The sequence below is a fragment of the Solanum lycopersicum genome, chromosome 7, assembly GCF_036512215.1.
Source record: "Solanum lycopersicum chromosome 7, SLM_r2.1".
Lineage (NCBI taxonomy): Eukaryota > Viridiplantae > Streptophyta > Magnoliopsida > Solanales > Solanaceae > Solanum > Solanum lycopersicum.
Window position 1 is genome coordinate 63,930,255 of NC_090806.1, and position 26,846 is coordinate 63,957,100.

The 26,846-nt window shown below is 30.6% G+C and overlaps 3 protein-coding genes across 4 annotated transcripts; 2 read left to right on the forward strand and 1 right to left on the reverse strand.

Moving 5' to 3' along the window:
- Positions 1-2,844: 2,844 nt before the first annotated feature.
- Positions 2,845-6,327, forward strand: LOC101244600 (fasciclin-like arabinogalactan protein 21). Its single transcript, XM_004243779.5, has one exon. It carries the CDS (start codon positions 3,077-3,079, stop codon positions 4,127-4,129), a length of 1,053 nt encoding a protein of 350 aa, XP_004243827.1. The 5' UTR covers positions 2,845-3,076; the 3' UTR covers positions 4,130-6,327.
- LOC101267424 (disease resistance RPP13-like protein 4) lies at positions 4,399-9,072 on the reverse strand. Of its 2 annotated transcripts, XM_004243382.5 has the most exons (3): positions 8,956-9,072; positions 8,200-8,257; positions 4,399-7,172 (listed from the first exon to the last, which is right to left on the reverse strand). In XM_004243382.5, exon 3 carries the CDS (start codon positions 7,163-7,165, stop codon positions 4,511-4,513), a length of 2,655 nt encoding a protein of 884 aa, XP_004243430.1. In that variant the 5' UTR covers positions 7,166-7,172; positions 8,200-8,257; positions 8,956-9,072; the 3' UTR covers positions 4,399-4,510. The 2 variants fall into 2 exon arrangements, with proteins under 2 accessions (XP_004243430.1, XP_069143157.1); XM_069287056.1 differs by lacking the exon at positions 8,956-9,072 and having other exon boundaries at positions 8,200-8,939.
- Positions 9,073-15,940: 6,868 nt separating this feature from the next.
- Positions 15,941-20,603, forward strand: LOC101267136 (disease resistance RPP13-like protein 4). The gene is made up of 2 exons (XM_004243381.4): positions 15,941-16,231; positions 17,784-20,603. The coding sequence occupies exon 2, from the start codon at positions 17,791-17,793 to the stop codon at positions 20,386-20,388; it is 2,598 nt and encodes an 865-aa protein (XP_004243429.2). The 5' UTR covers positions 15,941-16,231; positions 17,784-17,790; the 3' UTR covers positions 20,389-20,603.
- Positions 20,604-26,846: the final 6,243 nt, after the last annotated feature.

Sequence of the window (26,846 nt, forward strand, 5' to 3'; positions counted from 1 at the left end):
CATCTACTTTAATACTTTATTTATTGCTGCCGTTGCTGATGAAATATTTTGCAAGCCCCAATTAGATAAACGACCGACCTTGGTCAGAAAATCTCATTAAAATATATTTTCTTTGTTTCAAAAAAAAAATTATCTAATTTGATTAAGAATAGAGTTTAAGAAAATTGAAGATTTTTAATTTTATAGTTTTAAATTAAAGTTATGTTAAATATATTAAAATTTTCTTTAATTTTGTAATCTGAAACATGACACGTGGAAAGTTAAAGTTAAACTGTTACAAAAAAAAGAAAAACAATCATTTTTTAAACAAACTAAAAATGAAATAATGACATTCTTTTTTAAACAGAGGGAATACTATCTCCTTTCCATAAGTCACTCGTTTCTAAAAATAATTGGATCTTACAATAATATATGTTATTTTATAAAATTTATGCATAAAATATCATATTTTGCCATTATACCTTTATTGATTAATTAATTAATTAATTTTGATAATATATTTATTTTAACTAACCTTAAAAATCTGCAATTAATTAAATAAAAATATAAGAGTAAAATTATGGGACGAAGGGGTACTTTTTTTGGAACGTTGCAACACTAATCTTTCACGTCTCTTTTAATATAAAAAAATAAAAATGAAACGTTTTGCTATGTTATTATGAGGTAATATTAATTGGGAAATCTAACTGGACTCTATGTAGTAAATAATATTAATGAACGAACAATAAAGACCCCCAAAAGTTGGTATAATCTTTTTTTCCTTTCTAAGTCTACTAAAATATATCATCGTAAAATTATGCATGTATTTCAAAATAAATATAATTAGCGGTGCCATGGGTTGGGTGGTGTAACTTGTAAGACTGGGCACCAATTCGAAATGAAATGACCGGATCCAAATGAATCGATATTGAATCGGATCAGAATGATTTGATTAGATTATTGATCGATATTGGGTTGAACTAGACAAAGATTATCGAGATGCAAACTCGATTACATTCCATCCCATTATATATCGGGATAAAATCGGTAGGGATGGAAATGAGACTTAATGGAATAAATAGGACAACAAATAAAACTAATATATATATATATATATATATATATATATATATATATATATATATATATATATAAAACAGAAAATAAAATATTTTGATAAACTTAAATCTTAACTACTTATGTCATTTAAAATTCAAAACTTAAATACTTATTAAATTTAGAAGAATAAAATTCATGCATATTTTCGTAATTCAAAATAAACTTATTGTATTTATTAGCTCTAAAAAACTAATGTGTATATATATATATATATTTTATTTTCTGTTATAAATCCATTTGAATAGTGTATTGTTCATTTGATTCTTCAAAAGTTGATTAAATTCATATATGTACAATTTCAAGGTAATATCAATCTTGGTGGATAACTATGTATAATTTCAAGGTAATCTTTGAGTATGATACTTTAACACTATAACATTTGGATGATACACTTTGTTCTGAGATTGATTTTATAACATTTTTTAAGTTTTTAAATATAAGTATGTTTTAAAGATTTTTTTTTAATGAACTTTTCAAGTTACTAAATTTGTAAGTTAAGTTTATTAAAGTTATTATTTTTCTGTTTTTGAATTTATGCGATAAGTTTTTAAGATTTCAAATTTTGAAGTTTATGTTAAAAGTTTGAAGTGAACTTGTAATTTAAGATGAAAAATATCAAAAATGATGGGAGCCAAAGAGAAAGGTTACAGGAGATTAGCTCATTAATTTCGAACAGTAATCTCAACCATAATACCCCTATTTTTGTGCCTAAGAATAGTGAAAAAAATTCAACTCTAATGGATACTTCAATTGATTGCAGTCAGCATCATAAAGGGTATTTGAGGACAACCAATGGGATAATGTACGAGTATTCACTTAATCTATGTCCAAAATCTCAGAGACATATTTATACTATACTAAAGTCATATTATCCTCATGAACTTATTTTATTAATAATTTTCTACCTCTTTTGGGCCTACGTGGCACAATCTTATGGGTCCAACGCTGGTTGACTTTTGTTTCCTAAACTAATACCACGTAGGTCGAAAAGGATAAAAATTACATATAAAATATGTTCAGGGGTAATAGGACCTTAGTATAGTATAAGTGAGTCTCTGGAATTTCGAGCATAAATTGAAGGAATACTTGTGCATTTTCACACAATCAATTGATGAATTCACCAAGGCACTAGATCAAGGGGATTTGGAACCATAAGAAAATGTGATCTCACACACACACAAAAAAAAATAGTTTCTGTTTGGATTGACCTATTTTAGATGCTTTTAAGTCAAAATAACTTTTAAACAACTTTGAAATGTTTGACTAAAGTTAAAAAGTGTTTACAAACACTTATTTTAAAGCCAAAATAATAAAAATAAATCAAAAGTCATAAATTAAAAATCGTAACTTATAGCTTTTGACTTATAAGTCATAAGCTAAAAGTCAATCCAAACAAACTCTAAGTTAGCCCCTACCATAAGGACTTAGTTCAACTAACACTTATGCTATTGATTCTGGGAGAGGAATTTTTTCGACGGAGATGAGGAACAAATAAGTGAAAGCAACAAAAACAAAAACAATACACATGAAAAACAACATAGTTCGTATGGTAAAGTGACCTAAAAAAATTTGTTTCAAGGAATGAACTAATAAGACCGACAAAACAAAATCATATGACAAAGTCAATAACTTAATCTAGATACAATAAATTCAAAAGAAATGATGAACTAAGTACTAATTAGAACACACGATGAAAATAGTTCACATTAGTTGAGAGTGAATACCAAATTTTTAAAGTTTGTAAATGGAAGTTTGAGTTTGAAAACTCAAACTTTCTTTTTGCTTTTTATGTTTTTTTTTTTAAAAAAAAAAAAAATTAAGCATCGTCACTCGTGATATTATTTTTTTCATGTTTGTTACTCACACTTATTCCTGAGTTTTTTATTTTTATTTTTAATAAAACGCCACAAGACCTTTAAAGAACTCCTTCTTCGTCTTCACAAAATACAGAGCAAACAGAAGAAAATTCATTTCAAGTATGGCTAGTTCTGGATGTCATGCTCTGTTTTTGGTACTCCTCTCCATAGTTCTTGCTTACACAGCAATCAAATCCACCATTCATTCTAAATCAACTGTCAATTACTCAAATTCACCTCAACAATTCAACAAACATGCCCTCACCATGAAAGCTTCTAAAGCTCTTAGAAATCAAGGATTCAACATTATAGCTACTCTACTTCAACTCTCTCCTGAGATTTTCCTATCAACTCCACAATCCACCATCTTCGCAATTCAAGATTCCGCCATTTCCAGGCTCTCTGTTCCTTCTTGGGCAATGAAGCAGCTCCTTCATTACCATATTTCTCCTACAAAAATCCCATTTCAACAACTTTTGAATAAGTCCCAAGGTTGTTGCTTGACGACCCTTTTATCTCAGAAGAAAATTGCCGTCACCAGAATTGATAAAAAACAGAGCATCATCGAGATCAACAATGTCTCTGTTTCTCATCCTGGTGTGTTTCTTGAAGGAAATCTTTCGATTCATGGAGTTAGTGGGGCCTTCTCTGTGTTAGATTTTCATGGAATCGACGAACATATAGACGTTATTCAATCACCAATTTGTGATGAAATGCCAAACGGAAGTGTTACCGGTACCAAGAACTTGGTTAATTGGCCGAGAATCATCAACTGGCTCAGCTCCAATGGATATGCCTCCTTTGCAATTGAATTGCATTCTGTTCTTGATGGGGTTCTTCAAGATTCTGCAAATTTAAGCTTTGTAACAATCTTTGCTCCTCCACATTTGGGATTTTTATCATCTCCTTCACCATTGCTTGAAAGAATCGTAAAGCTTCATATAATGCCCCAGAGATACACTTTCATGGAATTATCTTTCTTGCCGGACATATCATCCCTCAAAACACTGGCTCCAGCCCTGAATGTCACCATTTCTAAGAGCAATTTCTCGCGCGTTTTGATCATTGATGGTGTGGAGATCACAGCACCAGATATTTTCGTGTCTAAGACGTTCGTCATCCATGGAATATCTCGCCCTTTTCACTTGGAGGAGCTATCCATTTCATTCAGATGATAAGCATTTCTGTTACATGTATCTTAAATATGCAAGCAAAGTTGATAAACACCATGTTACATACATGTTAATTTCTAGCTTGCTAGTTCTATCGTACTTATTTCTATGTTGCTCGGACTCTCCAAAAAGATAGCACACCTGTGTAAGATACTCTAGAAATACACTACGTTTGGAGGATCAAACATGCCCCCATCGATATTTATTAAAAGTCCGAGCATCACAACTCTATATCAATTTGATTTTTGCTCTTGGTGAACTTCCAATAGATATTTAAGATCCCATCATTCACAATCACATACAATACCATACAAACTTGTTCGTTACATGAAAACAATATTCGAAATAAAAACTCAACAAACATACAGAATATCAAATAAGTCATCAGTGCATGTCATCAAATTCTCCTTCATTACCTCCTTCGTGGCACGAAATAACGTCTTGATCTTCCTTGTTTTCCTCCTCTTCATCTGGCTTTGTCCAATATCCTAAACCCTCAACGTTACATCTGAAGTTTTTCAGCGAATTGCAGTGGCTGACTTCCAAGTATTTGAGAGATGGCATTGCATTTTGGAATGTCTCCCATGTTTCCTCCAGCCTTGGCAAGAATTTTAAGCACAGTCCTTCAACATTCCACTTATCCTCATTATCTCCCCAAAAATTTTCACTCATGCGGTTAAATACTCGTGAATCTTCGATGCAAAGGTACTGCAGTTGGGGAAGTGAAATGGGGTTTATCCATGCTGGTGTTGTTTCTTTGAGGTAGTGCCTTAGATATAACTCTTCAACGCGTGTTGGTGGTGACAAGTTATCCAGCTTCCTTATGATGTCCTTGTTTTCACAGTCCCCTGCATTGATCGATAACACCCTTAGTAGTTCAAGTTGTTTCAATGCAGCCAATTCCTTGTCATCTATCATGCTTTCCTCTGTTATGTCTAAGTGCAGTACCCGAAGTTGAGTCAGTGCCACGACTTCACTCAGGCGACAAGCTTCTGTTGTTGCTGGACTCGGTAACTTGAACCCGTACAGCTCTTCAAGATTGGCAAGCCTAGAGAGACCTTGTGGTAAGCATGACAAGGATGGACAGCTTCCAACATCAAGAATTGCCAATCTTGGAAGTGTTGTGATTGATGTTGGTAGCTTTTTTAAGTCTTTGCATTCTCTAAGGACTAGTATTTGGAGGCCCCATAGCTTCCTTACGGAGTTTGGAATCTCGTCCAAATTTGCAACATTTCTCAGATTTAAATAAGCTAGTCGCTTTAGTGATGTGATCCATTGCCATAGATCAACCAAACAGATTTTATCTAGCTTGACACATGACAAGTCCAAGACCCTGAGAGTCTTGATTTCAGCCAGAGCGATTTTCCTGTTGAAGCCGATGTAATTTGTTGTAGTGAGAAGAAGTGCTCTTAGCTTTGTGTTCCCATATAAGGACTGAAAAGTTGTTTCCCTTGTGACCCCCAAATGCCTAGAGTTAACCGTGGCTATGTGCCTCCCTCGATTGAAGCAACAAAATTTCTCGTCTTCTGCAACGAGAATTGTCATGTCCCTAACCATATCATGCATCTTGCAACTATAAACTTTGCCATCAAAGCTTCTTCTTTGCACAGCTTCAACCAAGCACCGACTTACGAGTTCAGACAAATGACCAAAAGCTACATCTGTTGCAGTTTCTGTGCCATCGCCACGGACTAATCCTTCCCCTACCCACCAACGAACCAATTGTTCCGCCTCAATTTCATGGTCATCTGGATAGATTGAGAAGCATAACATACACTGCTTTAAATGAGCAGGAAGCTCATCATAACTTAGTTGCAAAGAAGCCATTACCGAGATATTGCTTTCACTATCGGATACCAATTTCTCTCGAAAGTTGTCACATATCCTTGTCCACTCCCCGAGTGAATGTGGTTTTGATGATAACATCCCACCTGTGGTCTTGATGGCTAGAGGAAGACCATGACATTTACGCACAATCTCTCTTCCAACTTCTTCCAATTGAGCATTGCACTTCCCTTTAGTTGACAAAAATGCAAATTTACAGAACAATGACCAACTCTCTTCATCATCGAGCAATCTTGGTCGATGAATTCTTGATTCTGTAGCTCCCATTCTCTTGACAACATCATCATTTCTTGATGTAATTATAATACAACAATTGTGCTCTACAAACTTTGGTAATCCCCTTGAGATTCTATCCCACCATCCATCATCAATACTCCATACATCATCCAAAACAATCAAGTATGACTTATGTGAAAGTGCTTCAAGAATTCTGTTAAGCAAATCTCCTTTGTCAGTTCCGCTATCGTCTCCATTCAACTGTTTCAAAATACCCTTCATGATGAGAAGCTCATCATAAGTTTGAGATACAGAAACCCAAACTTTCTTTTGAAATCTCACGTTCACTTGTCTGTCATGGTACACCTTTTGCGCGATTGTGGTTTTACCCAAACCGCCCATACCTACAATGCCAACGCGATGTGATGAATCGCTATGAGAAAAGATCCATTCTTTGATCTTTCTTGTGTCTTCTGATAACCCCACAATTTCAGATTGATCAAAAATGTGTGAGGTCCATCTTATCCTTCTCCTACTGATGTTTTCGTCACCTCGTGTTTGTTCTGTTATTGGACCAACAAAGGTCCTCAGCTTCTTATGCATTTTCACTATCTTCTTGTTAAGTCCTGTCAGTTTCTTTCCAGTTATGTATCTGAAAGATATCTCCTTTGGAGACGGAAGCAAGCAAGATGGATTCCCTTTCATACTTAGATAGTCTTCGCGGATTTGGCAATCCGTGACCACATTATCTGCTTCATAAATCAGCTCTTGAAGTTCAGATAAGGTTGTCTTGACAAGCTTACTGTTTCCTTTCAGCCTGTTTGCTTCAGTGAGATACGAACGCATGAGATTCAGCTCTTTCTTCATCACCTCAAACTCACTTTCGAATTGTATTGCATACTGAGCATGCACATTCACTTCCTTTGACAAGTCCTTTACGATGAGCTCGACTACAGCTTCCATGATTGCATCTCCCATCTCTTAGCTGCAAATATATCAAAATTGAACATGTAACGAGTGAGCCCTCATAGATGATATACTAAAGGGGGCACAAAATAAGAGTCATGCATGCTACAACAGGTTTTAGAGACATTTATAAAGAGTGCTGCTAAAAATATATATTTAGTGACAATTAAGATACGATCGTTAATTAATTGCTGCTAAAGATCATTTTTGTATAGTGGCACTTGGATGAAATATTGAAAGGTTTTCGGATCAAAGTTTTAGCAAGAATGACACTGGAACTGATTTCTTAGATAGTCACCCAACTAAGAAAGGTGAATTTATGATATAATTATACGTTCCTTGGTTGAATGACCATATGCGAAATCAACTATAGTCACCTCACCGTATTATGGGACTGAACATGTTTAGGAAGTAAGGGAAAATTAATGGTTGAGAAAACTAAATTTATAATAAAGATGTTCTGTAGAATGTAATTTGAAAAAAAATTAGTAAAGGTCTGCTGGTGAGATAATATAACCAAATCAAAGCCTATTGATTTTTTTTTTCAAAAAAAAAAAGAAAAAGTGCAATTGCTTCTTCAAGAAAACTATGTAACCTTGTAGTTTTGATGTTTAATACTCCCGTTGTTTTAATTTATTTGTCTTATATTCATTTATAGTCCTTTTTTTTTACGAGTCTTTAATTTTAAATTTTCATACAACATGTTGAAAACTATAAGATTAAACAATATTTTGATACATTTGATATGATATCGTTAGTTTTAAGTCTTCAAAATAACAAGATTCAAAAGTTGTTTTCAATTTATTTGTCTTATATTCATTTATAGTCCCTTTTTTTTTACGACTCTTTAATTTCAATTTTTCATACAATATGTTTAAGACTACAAGATTAAACGATGTTTTGATACATTTGACATGAGTTTAAGTCTTCAAAACAACAAGATTCAAAAGTTATTTTCAATTTATTAAACATTTAAAATCAGACAAACTAACAGAAACAGAGGAAGTATATTGTAACTTTTCAAGAATAGTCTCAAGATTTCTAACCTCTCAATGCAATTTTGTCCAGAAATCCTGGCAGTATCTCTGCAAAGCTCTTCAACACCTAATAACAAGTCATGAATTCAAATAAAGAATGAAAAATGGAACAGTGAACAGAGATACATATAAAGAATGTAACTCTTTAGGGGAACTAAGTAGATAAAAATTTAAAAAATACTATGACATGTTTTGCATCTACTATTGGCATATGTATAATATCATAAGCTCTTTAATAGTTAGTATGATTTAATAAAAATATAATATAAACATGTTTTGCATCTACTATTGGCATATGTATAGTATCATAAGCTCTTTAATAGTTAGTATGATTTAACAAAAATATAATATAAACATGTTTTGCATCTACTATTGGCATATGTATAATATCATATGCTCTTTAATAGTTAGTATGATTTAATAACAATATAATATAAAGTATAACAATAACGATAAAATCCGTATAATATCGCGAGTGTGATCTGATTGTACGTAGTCTTACACTCTTATCCCTATCTTAAGCATATAAAAAGTCAAGTATGTAAAACATATTAAATACAACGATGAAGAGGTCATATTGAGAAAAATTAATAAGAGAACAAGTAGAAATAAGAAATAATCGAAACAAAGAAAACAACATGTATTACTAAAATCGAAGAAAAGTATGGCATGTTAATTAAACAGCAAAATTAAAATAATCTGAAATAATGAAGCATATATATATTATATGTATTATAATAAGGATGGATAAAGGAATATTTTTACCTAAAATTAGTGATTACAAGTGTAGAGTTGAGAAGAAAAAGAGAGGTTGTGTTTCTTTAAACTTGGGAAGTGCCTATTTATTAAAAAAGGGAGAAAAACTATAACAAAAAAAAGAACCTTTTCTCCTTCAATGTACCAAAAATGATAAATGGAAAGTAGGAGATTCGATTTTGTTTGTGGTCATTAGCAATGCAATTTAGTTATACCACTTTTTTAATTGGCTAAATAAAACACATAAAGAGTTTTATAAGATTCTATTTTTTTATTCCAATGTACAATATTCTATCGATATAGTCCGATTAGTGTTGGAGACGACTAGAAATTTCTCCACACTGTTAAATCTTTTATCTTATTTTCATTTCATATTTAATAATCTTCTGTGGTATTCTTAGTTCCTTAAAGTTTTGTTTAATGACAATGAAAGTATAATTCTTCAAATATTAAATAAAAAATGAATATGCTTGCTCATTAGTTAGATCGAGTTGTCTGTAATGCCCCGTAAGGGAGCTGGGGGCGGGGAGGAGGAAACACACAAGTTGCACCAAATCAATTTGAGAGAAGAAAACGACAAATGATTTGGTTTGATTTAGAAAAAAATCCCATAAAAATTAATTGAATCTTATAAACTAAAAAAGTCAGAACTGAATCAAATCAAAATTACATTATATTTATACAATTTTGTACAAATATTGTACTTTATATGATAAATTTGTAAGTATTTCTTAAACAGTTTCACAATTCATGTTTTTAACATATTCTTTTAAATTTGAACTTACTATTTTGATTAGCATAGTGCCCTGCACAAATGGGGAAATGGTCCAAAAAATTTGTTTACAAAAATAAAATAAAATCATGGTCATTATCTCTTATTAATAGTGATGATTGTTTTACGGGTTTTGATTATCATCACTGTTAATGCCACTATATTTTAGCGTAATGAATGGCTTATTCCACCTTTTTAAAAATAAAATAAAATAAAATAAAATCTTTTGAAAGCTCTATATATTTATGAAAAAATTTATCCGTGTGTGTTTACATCCAATTAATGTAATTTTGATTATTATGTGATTTAATGAAATAAAACACATGTTAATTAATTAAGATTAAGTAAAATGAACTGTCAAAGGGATAAATTACAAAAATACACACCTTTTGTTTCACATATTTCCATTATCCCATATTACTTTTAAAAATCTTCAAAATCCCTTACTTTTTAATGTACCCGACCTGCATATTAATATACCCGAACCAGTATTTAATGTATCCGAATTACATACTAATGTTTCCGAGCTACATATTAATGTATCATATTTTTTTAAATTGTTAAGGGGTTAATGTAATTAGAAACTTATTAGGGATCGATAGATTTTAATTTCATGTTAAAATTATGGGATTTATATAATTTTTCCAAAATTTAGACATATATCATGCATGTATTGAATTGATGTGAACACTCGATGCAAATATTTTTTATCGGAACAAAAGAATTTTTTGTTACATGTTTTATATTGTGCAGTTTACGGGAGAAGTAAACCCCAAAAGAATACAAACCAAATCGATTTTATTTTTTTGCCTCTTATTGGTTCAATTTGATTTATAAATTGAAAAAATCCATGACATTAAGTTAGTTAAATGAAAAAAAAAAATCAAATCAACAATTTATATTCATTCCTATTCAATGTGAAGTCGAACCATTGATATTTGCATCAGAATAGAATACACATATATCACACCCCTTAAGGGGTGACTATTCCTCAAATTAAATATTTTGTGCATGGAACAAAACCTATAATTATTTAACGTAATAATTAACGATATGATATTTACCAGATAAAATAAAAGAATAAACACGATGGGATATTTCACGCAAAGTCTTTAGTCATGGCCCATGACAGAAAATAGAATTTTTTTTTTCTTTTCCATTTTAGTGTACTCGTATTCTTCAATCAATCTTGCAAAAAGTAACTTTAGTAGATTATTATTTTAATGTCAAAATGAAGGTAAGGGGCATCTGATCCTCATGAATTGTTCCATCAATGAATTCTGCGTGCTTCCTATTTAATTATTCCAACATAATTATGATTTGGGGCGTTAAAAATGAGCTTAATTATAGGTAAATTCTCCAAATTATTCATAATTTTAAGATTTGGGCTCAAAATAATTGAATTGTGTTCGATCTTAATAGATCAAGTCTTAATTCATTTTAAGAGAATCCTCAATTGAGCTCAATTCAATCTCTAATTTCAATCTGTTTTAAGATCTTTATTTTCATTGATGTGATGTATGTTACTATATCGAAGATATGAATTGCTATCTATTTTATATCTTTTAGAATTTATCTATTCATTTGTAATTTTTTTTAATTGAAATTTAAATTGTAGTGAATACTCAAACAATAATATATTAAAATAATTGAAATTAAGCGGATCAAATTAGACAGTTCAAGATCCAACCCGTTGTTGCTCATTTGAGCCCAAAGTAAACTTGAGTGGGTTAAAATTTGTTGGAGAAAAAATTGAAAATAACAAAAAGAGAAGGAAAACTGCGGACTGCATTTATTTCTGATTAATTGGAAGTGCGGAAATAACAAAATATGCCACATGATCGTAGACACGTAATTTTTGATCGAACCTATTATTTTACACCATTTTTAGAGCACAAATATTTTTTAAAATCTAAATTAAATATTTTTTATTTCATCTTATTTTATTAAATTTATTTTTAAAAGATTTGAAAACAACAAAAATATAATTATATTTTTTTGGTAAGTTTTATTATGATATTATATTAATTATCAAATAATAATAATAATCTTAATAAAATTACCTCTCCCCCACCTGCACGTTTCACTCCTCCACACTACCAGTCCCCCCCCCCCCCCACTTTCAATATTACTTTCCCACACACTATATACATAGACATAGGGTTGTGCGGAAAATAATATGGATATCTATTCATATTATCAAATATTAAATGAATTGGGTATTTATCTTATTTGAAAATAAGTAAAAAATGAGTAATACTCGTATTATTCAATTTAAAATGAATAGTTAAATGGATATTGATAGTAAAAAAGTTTTTTTTTTTTTAAAAAAAAATATAAAACTCTTTTTACATTTAATTTGGAATAGGGGATGGTAGGGATGGGTGATAAAAAAAATTTAATGATTTTTTTTGGATGGGGTGGGGGGCTGATAAGGGGTGGGGTGGTAGTTGTTTTTTTTTTTTAAAAAAAAATAATGAAATCTTTTTAAAATTTTGTTAATTTTTTTTTTTTGGTGTGGGGTGTTTGGATGAGAACCAAAAGTGCATCAATATTGCAAACACGAGGGACTATTACTGCTTTGTAAAAATTTAAGAATCACTTTGAATCTTAACCCAAAAAGAAAAACTATTTTAATTCTTTCCTCACTATTCACCCCTCTATGAATGGAGAATAGAGAGAAGAGTGATTGGAGAGCTCATTTTCTATTTTACTCTTTATATTTAGAGAATAAAGAGTAAAATAGAGATGGTCTTAATTGTCTGGTAAAATAAAAAAATTTCTATATTTAGAGAATAAAATAAAATATATGATTGGAGATACCCTACGATAAAGTTTGATTTTTGGTATGGAAGACTAGTTTATAATTCATAGTATTGTAGACATTATTAGGGCCTTGGCCTTGCGGAAATGAGTTGTGTGGTCAATGTTGACACGAGTGGCCCTTAATAACTATAGGCCATATTTCTCTAACTTTTTTTTTATCTCTTTAGTAGGGCATGAGTGCAAGGACAATACAAAAAGCAAAGGTCCAATGTAACCCTCGAAAGTTGTTCCTTTTAGAAAAATGTTTAAAGATTGTTAGGTAGTTTTGATTTTGTAATTCTTTGTAATTAGCTTATGGGATATGATATACGATAAAAGAATGTGGAGGTAGTGTAGAGAAAGATAAAGAAAAGTAATTGGTAATCGAACACTGTCTTAGTATTAGCACATTAATGTATTGTTTGAGTTGGTGGTAGTCTAAATCATCGTATATGTCGTAGTATTAGCTTATTCATGTAGGTTTTGATTTTTGGTACTCCTATCGGTAAGCGTTGGTTGTTTATTATGTTTAGTAATACACCACACCTTGTTGTTGATTTTATTGTTCCTTGCATATATATTTTGCCCTATCATTATATTACTTGTCATGTTTTCCTTCACTGTTATTTTTCCCTTTTCAGTATTACTTTGATTTGTTTCACTTAAGTTAGAAGTTTTCGAAAATAATCTTTCTATACTTTCAAGAAATAAAGATAATTAACTTTACGCATACTTTATTTTTTCCAAATTTTACTTTATCAATAAAACTTATAAGTGATCTTAATCGATCATTTCTCGTGTTGTTCGAATATAATTAAGTAAGACCAAGACCAAGACTATATATAATATTAGGGTCCATGTATCTCAAAGTCCAAGTAATGGGAGACTAGCTACTGTCGTTTTCATAGTGGAAAATTAATAGTGGAGAATTGTTGGGGGACATATGCTGATTGTGATATATTCTTTCTTATATCTATATTATTGGAGGAAAAAAAGTAGAAGTGCACACAAAAAAGCTCATTGAACCAACAAAAATTACTTTCCAATAAAGATGGAATTACTTTCACAAAGAGAATTATGAAACACGTTGATCATTATTAGACCATATACAGATTCAGAATTTTTAACAAAGGGGTTTAAATTTTATAATAATAGACTCATCAAGAAGTTACAGAGATTTCAACATCTATTATATATACATAAAAAATTATTCTAATCAACTATAAATAAGAGTATAATTTTCTGTTGAAGGAGTTTAAATGTTGAACCCCCTTAATATAAGGCGGCTTTACCCCGTCATGGAGTCAATTTTTTATTAAAGTATGTTTAAATATATAAGAGTAAATTACTGAAGAAGTTGCAGAGTGTCAACATATATATATGTATGTATTGAATTTTACAACTTAAATTTCAAAAATATCTTCTTCAAAAGAACAGTTCCAACTTCCACTCAATTTCTTTTCTATCTCCATCCTTTTTCTTATAAAGCTGCTTTTAAATACTTGGGGTTTGGTTTTTTTTTTTTTTTTTTAAGTTATTTATAATCTGCTAACTCAAAGAATGATCACCATACAAATAGCGATTGAGTCAAGATTATTATTAAGGGGTTCTAAATACGATAAAATAAATATACAAAGAAATCAAAGGGGTCCAACAATCTACACATATACATAAAGAAAAATCATATATAAACAATAACTTTTTCATCGAAGAAGGTTTGGACACCCCTTGAACTCTTACTAGCTTCGTGCTTGCACACAAATATAAACTTAACTTCTAGGGTTGTTTAGTAGATGATTTGAACACAAGTTAGGCAGGTATTAAATCCACATAATTAAGTAATATCATATTTAATGTTGGTTAGAAGGTAAACTATTTATACATAAAATTAATATTAGGTTAAATTTAAGTTTTTTTAAAAATTAACATAACTAATTCAATTATACATGTATAAGTGATTGAAAAATATATCTACTATTTTATGTGATAGATAACAAATGATGTTTACGTAAAATAAAATATACATTTTCTCATAGTTTAATTTCTACAGTACTAATATTTACATAGCTTTAATCAACTATCAAACAAACTAGGTTTCTTTTCGCAGATTAAATAGCGACCAAAGTTATTGTACAGCTATAGAGCACTAAACGCTAGTGAACACAAAGCCATGTTCGTGGTCCCTTTCTTCCCTTTCTTTTCTAAACTTCAATTTGAGTATTGATATGTTTGCTATAATTATAACAGAAAAGGCTTAAAGATATTTTCAAACTATTCGAAATAGCTCCTATTTATGTTTAAATTATATTTCGGTTCAAAATTATCTTTCTCGACATATTATTAGATCAAACGTATTCTTTGAATTAATAAAAGTGTGTTAAGTGTCACATGGCAAGTAAGCGCCACAATTTCATCCATTTTCACGTTTCTATATTTCATTGAAATGGATGAAATCTTGGCTGAGGTTTTAACCAAACTAAGCCATTATATAAAGTTATTCACCAAAATAATATGTTTTTCTAAAATTTTACAAAACTAGTATAAACGTATTCCACAGTTTCGTTTTAGGATATATTTTATTTTTTAAAAGTTTATGGCGTCAGATTGATATACGTTACTCACAGTAACGTTTTAGGAGTAAAACGTTACTGAAAATAACGTTTTAAAAGTAAAACGTTACTTACAGTGACGTATATCAACCTAATGCTGTTAGTTTTTAAAAAATAAAATATACTCTAAAACGTTACCATGAAATACGTTTATACTAGTTTTGTAAAATTTTAGAAAAATGTATTACTTTGATATACAATGACTTAGTTTGGTTAAAAATTCATTGTTTAAATCTTCCTCGAGTCCTGCAGACTGTAGGACTAATATTCCCCTGATTGGATTAGAAGGGTACGTGGAAGTGAATGAAATCGTGACGCTTACATGGCATCCATGTGACGTTCATATGGCACTTGACACGCTTTTGTTAATTAGAAGGTTATGTTTGGCCCAATAGTATGATCAGGATAGTTTTGAGTCGAAATTTAATTTAAAAATAAATATGAACTATTTTAAATAGTTTAGATATATTTTTAAACTTTTTCGTAATTATTATGATATGAAAATTTAACAATACAAAAATAAACTTGCAATAAAATATGGGAATATTTGATCAAGCTCAGCCTGATTATGACAATTTTGACACTCCCTACAAAATCAATAGCATAAAAATATTGTATAAAAATATTTTTTACTCTTTCTTCGTAAATTATATAGATGAAGTATATACTGGAGTTGAATTAAAATTATAACAAATACATCAAAATGTCTTTTAATCTATTTTAAATATGTTACATGAAAAATTAAAATTATAATATTGTAAAAAAAGAAATGAGGGCAGGAAAAGGCGGGAAAAGTCATTCTTTATTAGACAGACTATACGGAGTACACACAATATGGAACTAAAAACTTATATAGATAGACCTTAAAATTAGAATTCAATTCTTAACTTTTTGAAATCGTTATTTTAAATTTGAGAAAAATATTGTGGGTAAGTAGTATACATGTTCTCTCACCAAAAAGTAGAGTGATTTATTCCTAAATATTTGAGATTCTTTACTAGTATACTCATGAAGTTTGTTGAAGCAAAGATAATTTTGGTCTGATTATTTAATTTGGCAGCTGATTTCTGCATTACTTTACCCTCAGCTCTGAAATCAGGTGAGTAATAGCTTTGACAGACTGTATTTGGTTTTTTCTTCTGTTTATGCTAATAAGACAGTCTAGTACACTAAGCTCTGCTCGTGAATCTCCTAATTCTTTTACAAATTATTTGGCTTCCTGTGATTATAGATCGATTTTCATTTAAGAGTACTTTTAAGGTGTAGCTGAATTTCAACTCTCTCTGTTTTTCTTCTTTCTTGTTGTTGAAAATAAATTTAGTCTAACCTAATACATGTAAGTGTAACCAAGATTAGGAGTTTGGGATTCACAACTTAATATACATAAGAAAAGAAAATTAATTTTCCATTATAAATAGACCGTCTCCGAAAAAGTCAGTGGATTCGTCTGAACCCATGAACCCTTGTCTAGCTTCGCCTCTGGTTGCATCAAACACCTATATTTAAGTACATTCAAATGGAGTATATAACATTATTTCAATTATTCCTGGCAAAGAAAAATATAACCAAACACAACTCATTTTAGCTTCAACTTCATAAATTTTGAGGGAAAAAAATTATTTGAAATCTATAGCCAAACACCTACTTAGTTTATATATTTTGAGGAAGGAAACATGTTGACATGATGTGATATTGTTCGTTTTGAATTAATCCCACATGATTTTCTCCAAAAAGACTGACCATTAGGAAATAGAGATTTTTTTAAGGGATATATGCTATTTTAAAGCCATAATCATAACGATTTAGGGTAGTTACACTCAATTACAAGTGCAGAAAAGGACCCAAAATATCTTCAAATATGATAAACTCACTATATTTGCCCTCCGTTAATATTTCCATTTTTTAGAGGTAGGAGGTGCACGTGCGAGAGTCTGGCTGTAGAGGTAGAGGTAGATTGAAAAAGTATTAGGGAGATGATTAGATAGGACATGATGCAACTTCATATTACCAAGAACATGACTCTAAATAAGGAGTGGAGGACGCGTATTACCGTAGAAAGGTTAATAAGGGTAGAGGATTTTCTTGCCTTGTGACAATTTAGGCTTGTTGGTGGATGTCATTAGTACTTATCGTATCCTTGTAGGTCTTGACATATGTTGTTTATTGTATTTTGAGTATCACACTATTTTGCTATTGTTGTTGTTTCTCTCTTGTAGACTCTATGTTGTTCTTCTTATTAATTGCTATGTTTTCTTCTTCCTTTATTTGAGCTAATGGTCTATCAGAAACAACCTCTCTGCCTCCTACACTCTACCGTCCCCAGACTCCACTTAGTGGGATTTCACAGCGTATGCTATTATTGTTGTAAATCTCTGAGAAGATAATAATATAATTCCAAATGCCGTCAATTTTTTTATATGTATGAATATCCAATTTATCATACTTGTGTTGGAACTAGCGGTAGCTTTGTTCATGAGCAAGACATTAGTTCTATGTAAAATGTTGTTAGTAATTTATATGATCAGTATTTACATTTTGCTCGTACATTGTTACCATAAAGGTATAGGATATAGTAATTTGACATGCCAGTTATTTTAAATTACTCTTATCTTGTTTTCATCGTTCTATGTGTCTGACGAGAAGTTTTGCAGACGAAAAATGTCTGAAGTGTTACTTAATGCGGCTCTTCCGATCCTAATGAAGGACTTGTTTGACAAAGTTGATTCTCAAATTCGAAATGTTGTTGGATTTGAAGATGAGTTTGACAAGATGAAGTCAGAGCTTGTAACTTTGCAATCATACCTGGGAGATTTGGACAGGCACAAAGAGAAGTCCAAGAGTGCTGAGGTTGCCTCTACGAAACTAAGAGAAGTGATTGACAGATTAGATGATTTGGTCAGTGACTGCACAAACCGAGTAGCATATGAAAATATGAGAAAGAGAATTTGGTCTGTTATTTCTCCACGTGGAATGAAATTTCGTAACCAGGTTGGAAAGAAGTTGGCAGAAATCAACAGGGATATAGTGAGTATTCGTGAAAGTTTGAAGATCATTACCCCTATGATTAGCCTATGTATAAGTGAAGAGTCTGGCAGTAGCGGTGGTGGTAGTAGTTGGGGAAGGGTGCGATGGACATCAGACGTGATCGATGAATCTCAGACCGTTGGCTTAGCTGAAGATACCAACACACTGAAAAACTGGATCCTTCCTTTCAACGGATCGTTACAACTCATTGCCATTGTGGGGATGGGAGGTCTGGGTAAAACCACACTTGCCCAAAAGATTTACAACGATAGACAAGTGTGTTCACGCTTTCAGGGGAGAATTTGGGTTTGTAAATCAACTTCTGGTGAGCTTGATATCATGAAGAGTATTCTGGAGCAACTCAAAAAAGATGATCGCGGGTCAGATAGAAATGTGTTGTTGAAGAGAATTCATGAAGAACTTTCGAAGAAAAAGTACTTAATTGTCATGGATGATGTGTGGAGCATTGATGACGGGTGGTGGAGACGGATCTTAGAAGGACTTCCCGAAGCAAAGAAGCAGGGCAGCTGTATCATTATTACATCTAGAAATGAAGAAGTTGTTAAGAGAATGGGAGTCAAGGAAGAACAAATTCATCGACCCAAGTTGCTTTCTGAGGAAGAGGGCTGGTCGTTACTTTGCAAGGTTGCGTTCGCGTCATCCGAGGGAGAATGCAAGGATATTGGACTAGAACGTGTTGGAAAAGACATTCTGAAGAAATGTGCTGGTCTTCCCCTTGCAATCAAGACAATTGGAGGTCTGTTGTCATCGAAGAATCAGTTATGTTCCGAGTGGAAGGAGGTATATCAATATTTGCCTCATATATTGGCAGATGAAAGTAAGAGCGATGATTCTTTAATGGCTACATTGCAACTGAGTTATGATGCGCTTCATCCTCAGCAAAAGCAATGTATTCTGTGTTTTGCAATTTATCCGGAGGATTATGAGATCGAGGTTGATCAACTGGTAAATTGGTGGATAGGAGAAGGATTCATTCACAAGGAATGGACAAAAACTCCAAGAGAAATGGCTCTTGAATGTATATCAAAATTGATAAGTCGATGCCTCATTGAAGCTGTGAGGAAAAGAAACTATGACGGGAGAGTTTACAGTTGCAAGATGCATGACATGATTCGAGAAATGATAATTAGAGTTGCAAGAGAAGAGAGCTTTTGTAGTTTAGATAAGAATAATACAAACATAGCCACAATCAACTGTCGCCGATTGGGTGTGACAGATGAAACATTGCTGCAACCTTTGGATGGAAACTCGAATTTAAGGGCACTTCTTCTCACCAAAGCCAAATACATTGGCTTCACTAAGAAGGTTGCATTGGCTCAAGTCAAGTCTCTCCGGGTTTTAGACCTCTCGCACCTTAAGTTTAAGGAGAGTTCCGAATTTTGTGAAGATGATATGTGGCGTTGGATCACATCTTTGAAACGCCTAAATTATTTGAGCTTCCAAGACGTGGAAAATTTGACCAAACTGCCACGATCCATCAAGAAGTTATGGGGCCTCCAAATTTTGGTACTTGGTGAATGCATCAAATTAGAACAGCTACATAGATCAATCGCCCTTCTTCCGAAGCTGATTGTCTTGGATGTGGGGAATTGTACCTCTCTTTCTTACCTACCCCGCGGAATCTCCAAACTCATCCATCTTCAAGAATTGTATGGCTTCAAGATACCTAATGCTAGGGTATCAAAAGCATGTCACTTGCGTGACCTAAAGGATCTTATAGACCTTCGAGTGTTAACATTGGATGTCGTAGAAGAAAGCATGATAGAGGAAGACGAACTAACAGCACTGGCACAGTTTCAACATCTAAGGATGCTAATTATCAATGCTGGTGATCGTGACGATGAGATTTTCTTAGAGAGGCTGGAGAAGTTTTTACCACCTAAGTCTCTCAAAGAATTGTACCTAAGGCACTTCCGTGGGCGTACTACACCAGCATGGATAGCTCCTAAATTGTTAAATGGACTACAATATCTTTGTATCGAAGACTCATTTGAGTTGCATCGTCTGAGTGATCGTTTCAGGGGTAGTGACGGAAAAAAATGGGAAATCGAAGGACTATGCTTGAAATACTTACCAAATCTAGAAGAGACATGGGAAGAAATCACAAGTGCAATGCCTGGGCTTAAGTATGTTGAAGTAAGCCACTGCAACTCGCTGAAATCGTTCCCGTGTGATGTTGAGGGTATAGAATTTTGGAGAAAAACAGAGTAAGAAGATGATGAGATGAACTAATATCTTAGTATTATTCAGTTTGTTTGCTGTCCATTTATGTTGTATTAGTTTGATGGTATTTCTCATTTCACTTTTGATTTGTAACAAGTGGTGTTGATTGTGGTAAGTAACTATTGAATAGCAAGTGTTGGTTGTAATAACAATTATGAGTGATTATGTTGTATATGCTGGCATTGAGAGTGGTTTTTGTTGTATTCACTGACTAGATGAACTTGCAACTCTTTTCTACTACGACCAATTGCTCTCTCCGTTCATTTTTACTTGTCCACTATATCGACTTTACACATTCTTGAACATGCAAAAATGAATTTTTTGACTTGTCATGTTTTCTCTATATTGTGGTTTTAACTTATTACTACACCAAAAATGATCTTAACGGCATATAATTAGCAGCAATAGCTTAATTACCGTTAAATATGTACAATTAAAATATTACCTTCGATATTATTATCGTAAAAACTTGATTTAATAATTTGAATGTACGGACATAGAATCAATCTTACAATTCTAAAATGGAAAAATTAGCAAACCAGTCAAACTCTCTAACATAATTGTTAAAAATATATATACTTTAAAATAATTAGTGAAAATGTCAATATTTTATCAAATAAAATGTATTCTAATATAATTAATTTACTTTTCTTTTATTTCTCAAATCAGGCCCCACATTTCATTAATTTTACTCCCCAATACGCGTGAAAAAAGAAAAGAAAAGCTCTCATTACTCACTTTCCCCTCTTTCTAGGTTTTTACTCTCAATTTCTCTCTTCTCTCTCTTGAGTTTTTCACCATTGTTCTCTTCTTTCCTTGTGAAAATCACCTCTTCTATTTTCTTTCAATTTATTCAAGAAATTCTCAATTCCTTCAAAATATTTTTCACTCAAGGATAAAGGTACATACATTGTCGTATCTTTTGAGATTTCTCTCTATTATGTTAAGACACTATTAGTAAAATATAAATAATTTTATTTGGGTGCATGAGGATTTCGAAAAACTTGTTGAAGACCAAGAACAATTTCATGTTAGTTTGTTTTGTATTTATAATTTTTTCTTAGAATTTTGTATCCTTTTTCAATTAATATTCAAATTAGTATGTATGCTATTAATATTTGTATTCATTCAAAATCTCGTGTTAGTATAGTTTTAGAGTATTGTATTTGTTCCTAATTGAATCCATCCCAAATGTATACTAGATATGTATTTTATTTATATGTAAAACAACTTCCTATTAGTTTCTTTTGTTTTTTTATTTTAAAAAATTAGAATTTGTATCCTTTCTCAATTTGTATTTCAAATCGTATGTATACAATTAATATTGTTATTCATTCAAAAATCATGTTGCATAGTTTATGAATCTGATATTTGTTTCTAATTTGTATTTATTCTAAAGGTATGTCAACTAGTTATAAATTTTATTTAAGAATGATTACAACAAATATTCACTTATTCCTTTTCAATTTTATATTTCATTCTCACTTTTTCATCATACTTTTTTTTATTTTATATATTATCATACAAAATTCTAAATAAAAACTAGAATAAATGGAAATACAAATAAAATACATATTGAAATAAATACGAAACACAAGATTTTTGAAGAAAAAAATAAATACACATGAAAAAAATATATGAATACAAATATGTTTCTTAAATAACTATAGATTTGCTTAGCATACCTATTGGAATGAATACAAACTAATAAAAAATACAAGTCAAACTACATAAAACTATAATGAATATAATAGAATATAACAGTGGGATGAATACAAGTTAAAAAAGGTTATCTAGAGAGAGAAAAAAAACAAAGTTTGAAATTTCTTTGAAAATTTAACTGATGAGAAAGTTAAGTGATTGTTACCTTTTTCTTAAAAAATATTCTCTCCTTTTATTTTCTCTCTTTTGTTATTAAATAATTATTTTCTTTCAATAAAAACAAATAATAAAAACATCAATAAGATACATAACAAACTAAAATTGACATTTTTACTAAATATTGAAAGTGTTGCTAATGAGCCCTCTTAAATTTTAAAATATTGACATTTTAAAAATTTCCTTTCAAAAATTGGGAGTAACTAAATTTTTTACTTATAAACCTTTGAGAGTTTGTCCATGCAACAAGGAAATGGACATAGTTTGGGCCAAACTGAAAATTGAAACTTTTAGATATTAATTTGGTTAATATTTTTGGATTATAAATTTGACTTTGAATTTTATTTTTAAATTTAGGAATGTCAAACGAAATATCGATTTTAGTATTACGGATTTTTGGTTATTCTTTTGAATATCCGAAAATTCAAAAAAAAAATAAAAATTACACTCAGTCCTATCCATACTATATGTATCTCATGCTAATAAGTTTAATCTCTAAATGTGCAATTGATTGTTCTTTCTGTTGGAGATATGTTTCTTATTTTACTTCGAATTAAGAAAAAGAAAAAAAAGTTAGAGAGTCGCATTTAGAGATTAAATTCCATGAGCTAAAATGATAATTGTGCTAGGAGTACACAAAAATTGTACTTTAGAAGTTAAAATTACTTTCTACGATAAAAAAAATTAATAACAAAATTTTAGATATTTGTCTCTCCATTAGTTTTGAAGCTCTATATGTTAAGTTCGATGTTCATTAATTTCTGTAAAAGTATGCCCGGTAAAATTACAAAGTTGATTATTTTATTTAATAAGAAAAGAAAATCTTAAACAAATAGGTAAAATAAAAATAGAATTCTAATTACCTTATATTACTATATTTGATATTTATATTTTATAAAATAAAATATTAATAACAAAAAAAATTGCCTTAAAGGTATGTGCTAATGTAAAAAAAGTATACACCAACAGTACATTAAAGTTAAACTCTTAAAATAATAGTCCGCAAAAGTAATATAAATGGCCAGTAATTATAATTATTTTTGAGCAACTTTCACTTTTTGCGATGGCTAAATGTGTAACTTTTTCATTTTTTATTTCTGGACTTGATGAAGAGTTGGCTACAAAGGCCCTGGTGGAAATCCTTGTTGGACTTGGGGCCTGGGTTGTTCTTCTACGGTAAGATTAATGAAATATATATAAGTGTTTTAAAGTTAGTACCAAGAAATATTATTTGAAATTGGATATACAAATCTATTTCTATAAAAAAATTCTATAAATTATTAGAAAAAATCATCACCAACAAGGAAGATTTTAAGTGGTCAATCAACCGAATTATTAATATTTCAGACTACGAGGATGGTTACATACACATGAGGTGTGCCAGATGACGGGGAGGATACTATCAATAAGAGGAATGCCACTTGTGTTTGAACCAAAGATAAGAGGGTAGAAGTCAAGAGGATCAATGTTGATTGCTATAAACACTAAAAGATGTGAAGTTCATACACACATGGTCAGAATTAAAATTTGAAATTTCAATTCTTATAATTTATCGAATTTTTTAAATTAATAATTTATCACACATTACAAATGTAAACCAAAGATATTGAACTTGACCGAACCTGCAACTAACACAATGGGCTCACATGCTTCATTTTACCACAATATCTATCATGCAAGCATTGTAGGGGACAAATGGACTCTAAGCCTAAAACCTATCATGATCAATCTCACTTTCATTAATGTCTTTTTCACTTTTAGATAGTTGATAATTTTCCACATAAATATTGTCTTTTCATATTTGCCATATTTTAAAGAGATGTTTAGTAAGGTGAGTTGGATTGTTTAATTTTTGCAGCTAAGTTTGGTCCCATTTGTAAACCAAAGAAGCTGCACGAACGATAGGGATTTAAAAGTTAGCACTATTCAACTACAGGGTACATATAATAAAGGATTGGTCAATATTTGTCAATAAATGTAGAGTACTACTCTCAATGGCACCATGCATGCATCTTATATATTATACAAAATATAATCAAAGTGCTTTTGATTCTATGGTCATATATATTACCAACAAATTAATTCTTCTTTTCATGTCTTACAAATCTAGTCACGTTATAATTGCTTTTTCATGATCCATCATGTCAACACTAGACTTTAGTTCAATTACTTCTCTCTATTCCAATTTATATGATATCTTTTACATTTTGAGAGTCAAACAATTTAAGTTTGATCAGAAATTTTAGCATGGAATCACTAATTTTTTTTTACATAAAATTTATATATTTGTAAACTACGTAAAATACTATGAGTCACAATAATTGAGAATTTAAAATGTTTAAAAGATCTATGAAAAATTTACGGCCAAAAATATAATTTGGAACGGAGGGAGGAGCAATTACCAGCCACCGAGCATCATCTCATCTTCTTTAACTTATCGGACTGATTAATAATTTGAGGTTTATAATAATGATTACTAAGAATATTATTATAATTAATAACAATAACTAAATTTACAATCACATATTTATAATATTTAATAAAATTGTTAGTAATCTATAAACATAGTTTGGGCAAAAATTGATGAGTTTATGTAAATTAGTATCTTGTAGATTTGCCCTTAGCTTGGTTGTGTGGTCGTATTTGGATCCTAAGATCTTAAGTCTAAAGTAGTTGGAAACAGCAGGATTAAGGGTTGTTTGGTTTTTGGATAAGAAATCATTGTATCACAAATAAATTTTAGCCATAATGAAGCCATTAACTAATTGTTAAATATGTTTTTTTAATAGACAATTAGCACTATTAGTAAATATTGCCCCTAAAACCTATAGTCATATTTGAATCCAATGATAGTTAATTGAACACTTTAAAGCTTTAATTTTTTTTGTTAATGTGAATATTTATTATCGCTAAAAATTATTTTTACTATAGTGAATAACGATTTCCGAATAAATGTAGATAAAATTATTTTATCTTATAATTGTTTGAGTTTTTTATTTCAAAAGCTAAAATGCAGTAATTATAATCTCAGTATAACTTGTTACGCCAATCATACGATCCCTTAGTCAAAATTGTTATTGACAACATAACAAGTTCAAACTTTCTACTACTATTAATATATTAAAAGATATAGAAAATAACTAACAAGAGTAGAAGTAGAATGATAAGTACTCCGATTATTCAATTTATCATTAATCAGATATTTCAAATTTGAACTGGTATATATATAAAGTCGCTTTTGTGATAGAGCGCAGCCAATGGAAACTACCTAACCTTGTATAGAAACGCTACATCGACATTGCTTGGTGCTATTTTTATCCACATTTTTCTCAATTGAAGAAGCAAAAACACTTAATTATTCTTACAATAATGTGATGCATGACTTCATTCATGCACAATGCAGATGACTGTCAACTCAAAAAATTATTGTCATGACTCGTGAAAATATAAAGCTATAAAAAACAGAATATATAACAGGTCATATATGGAAAAAGAAAAAGAAAAAAAAAGGAGAGAAAATGGTCTCTTCTCAGTTTTTAAAATAATCCCTCACCTATGGATTTAAGGAAACGATTTCTGTATGAGGTATAAGATATAATAATCTCAAGATAAAATGTAAATATTATTTTATCATGCGTTTGCTTGGAGATATTCGGTAATCAACTAATCATGAGACTATTTCTTCTATTTATTTGTATCCCTCACACTATAATGACCCCTTGGGGATCGTTTAGTTTGAATACAAATTATGATGAAATAAGTTATCTCATAAATACGGTGAGATAACTTATCTAGGATAGTTAATCCCGAGATAGCTTACTCTCAAATTACAAACCTATAGTTTTGATTTTCTTAAAAGTTAATTAAAATTCATGATTTTATTCTCAATTAAAAATTTATCGAACTCTGTCAATCAGATTTAACTTGAGATACAAATTTTGTTAACTTCTACTCTTTTTATTTATTTGTAGAGTCCGATACAACTTTTTGAAGGGTAATTTGTGCCCTAATTAGCCCACAAAAATTTGTTAAACATTTAATGGAGATATTAACTTTTGATGGATTAAAAGGACCAAAATTATTAAATGTATACTTTAAGATATAATTTTGAAACTATTTTTCATAAATACCATAAGGGACCATTTTTATCATTTTCTCCAAAAAAGACAGATGGAATAGTAATACGTATTTTTCAATGAAAACAAGGCTGTCGGATACTTTGTATATTGTTGGTCTTTATAAACAGTCTCTGATTTTATATAGTGACCAACACTGTTCACAAATTGGAGAATTTATTATCAACGCAAAAGACTTTTTTTTTTATATAAAGATCAGTGACGAAGTCTCAATTTTTATCACGAAGTTTGAAATATAGAATGTAACAGAAGAAATGAATAAAAAGAATTTAACATTTACTTATATCTATAAAAAAAATTATTATATATAAATAATATAATTTTTCGCGATAAGAAGATTCGAATTAGTCTTTGTTATACCAAACATTGATAATTGACAAATATAAAAATATTATCATCCACAATAATGGGAATTGAATGTAGCAAATATAT

Bases quoted from the DNA above. Each gene is read 5' to 3' on its own strand.
- LOC101244600 (XM_004243779.5), top strand. From the start codon at position 3,077: ATGGCTAGTTCTGGATGTCATGCTCTGTTTTTGGTACTCCTCTCCATA.
- LOC101267424 (XM_004243382.5), bottom strand. From the start codon at position 7,165: ATGGGAGATGCAATCATGGAAGCTGTAGTCGAGCTCATCGTAAAGGAC.
- LOC101267136 (XM_004243381.4), top strand. From the start codon at position 17,791: ATGTCTGAAGTGTTACTTAATGCGGCTCTTCCGATCCTAATGAAGGAC.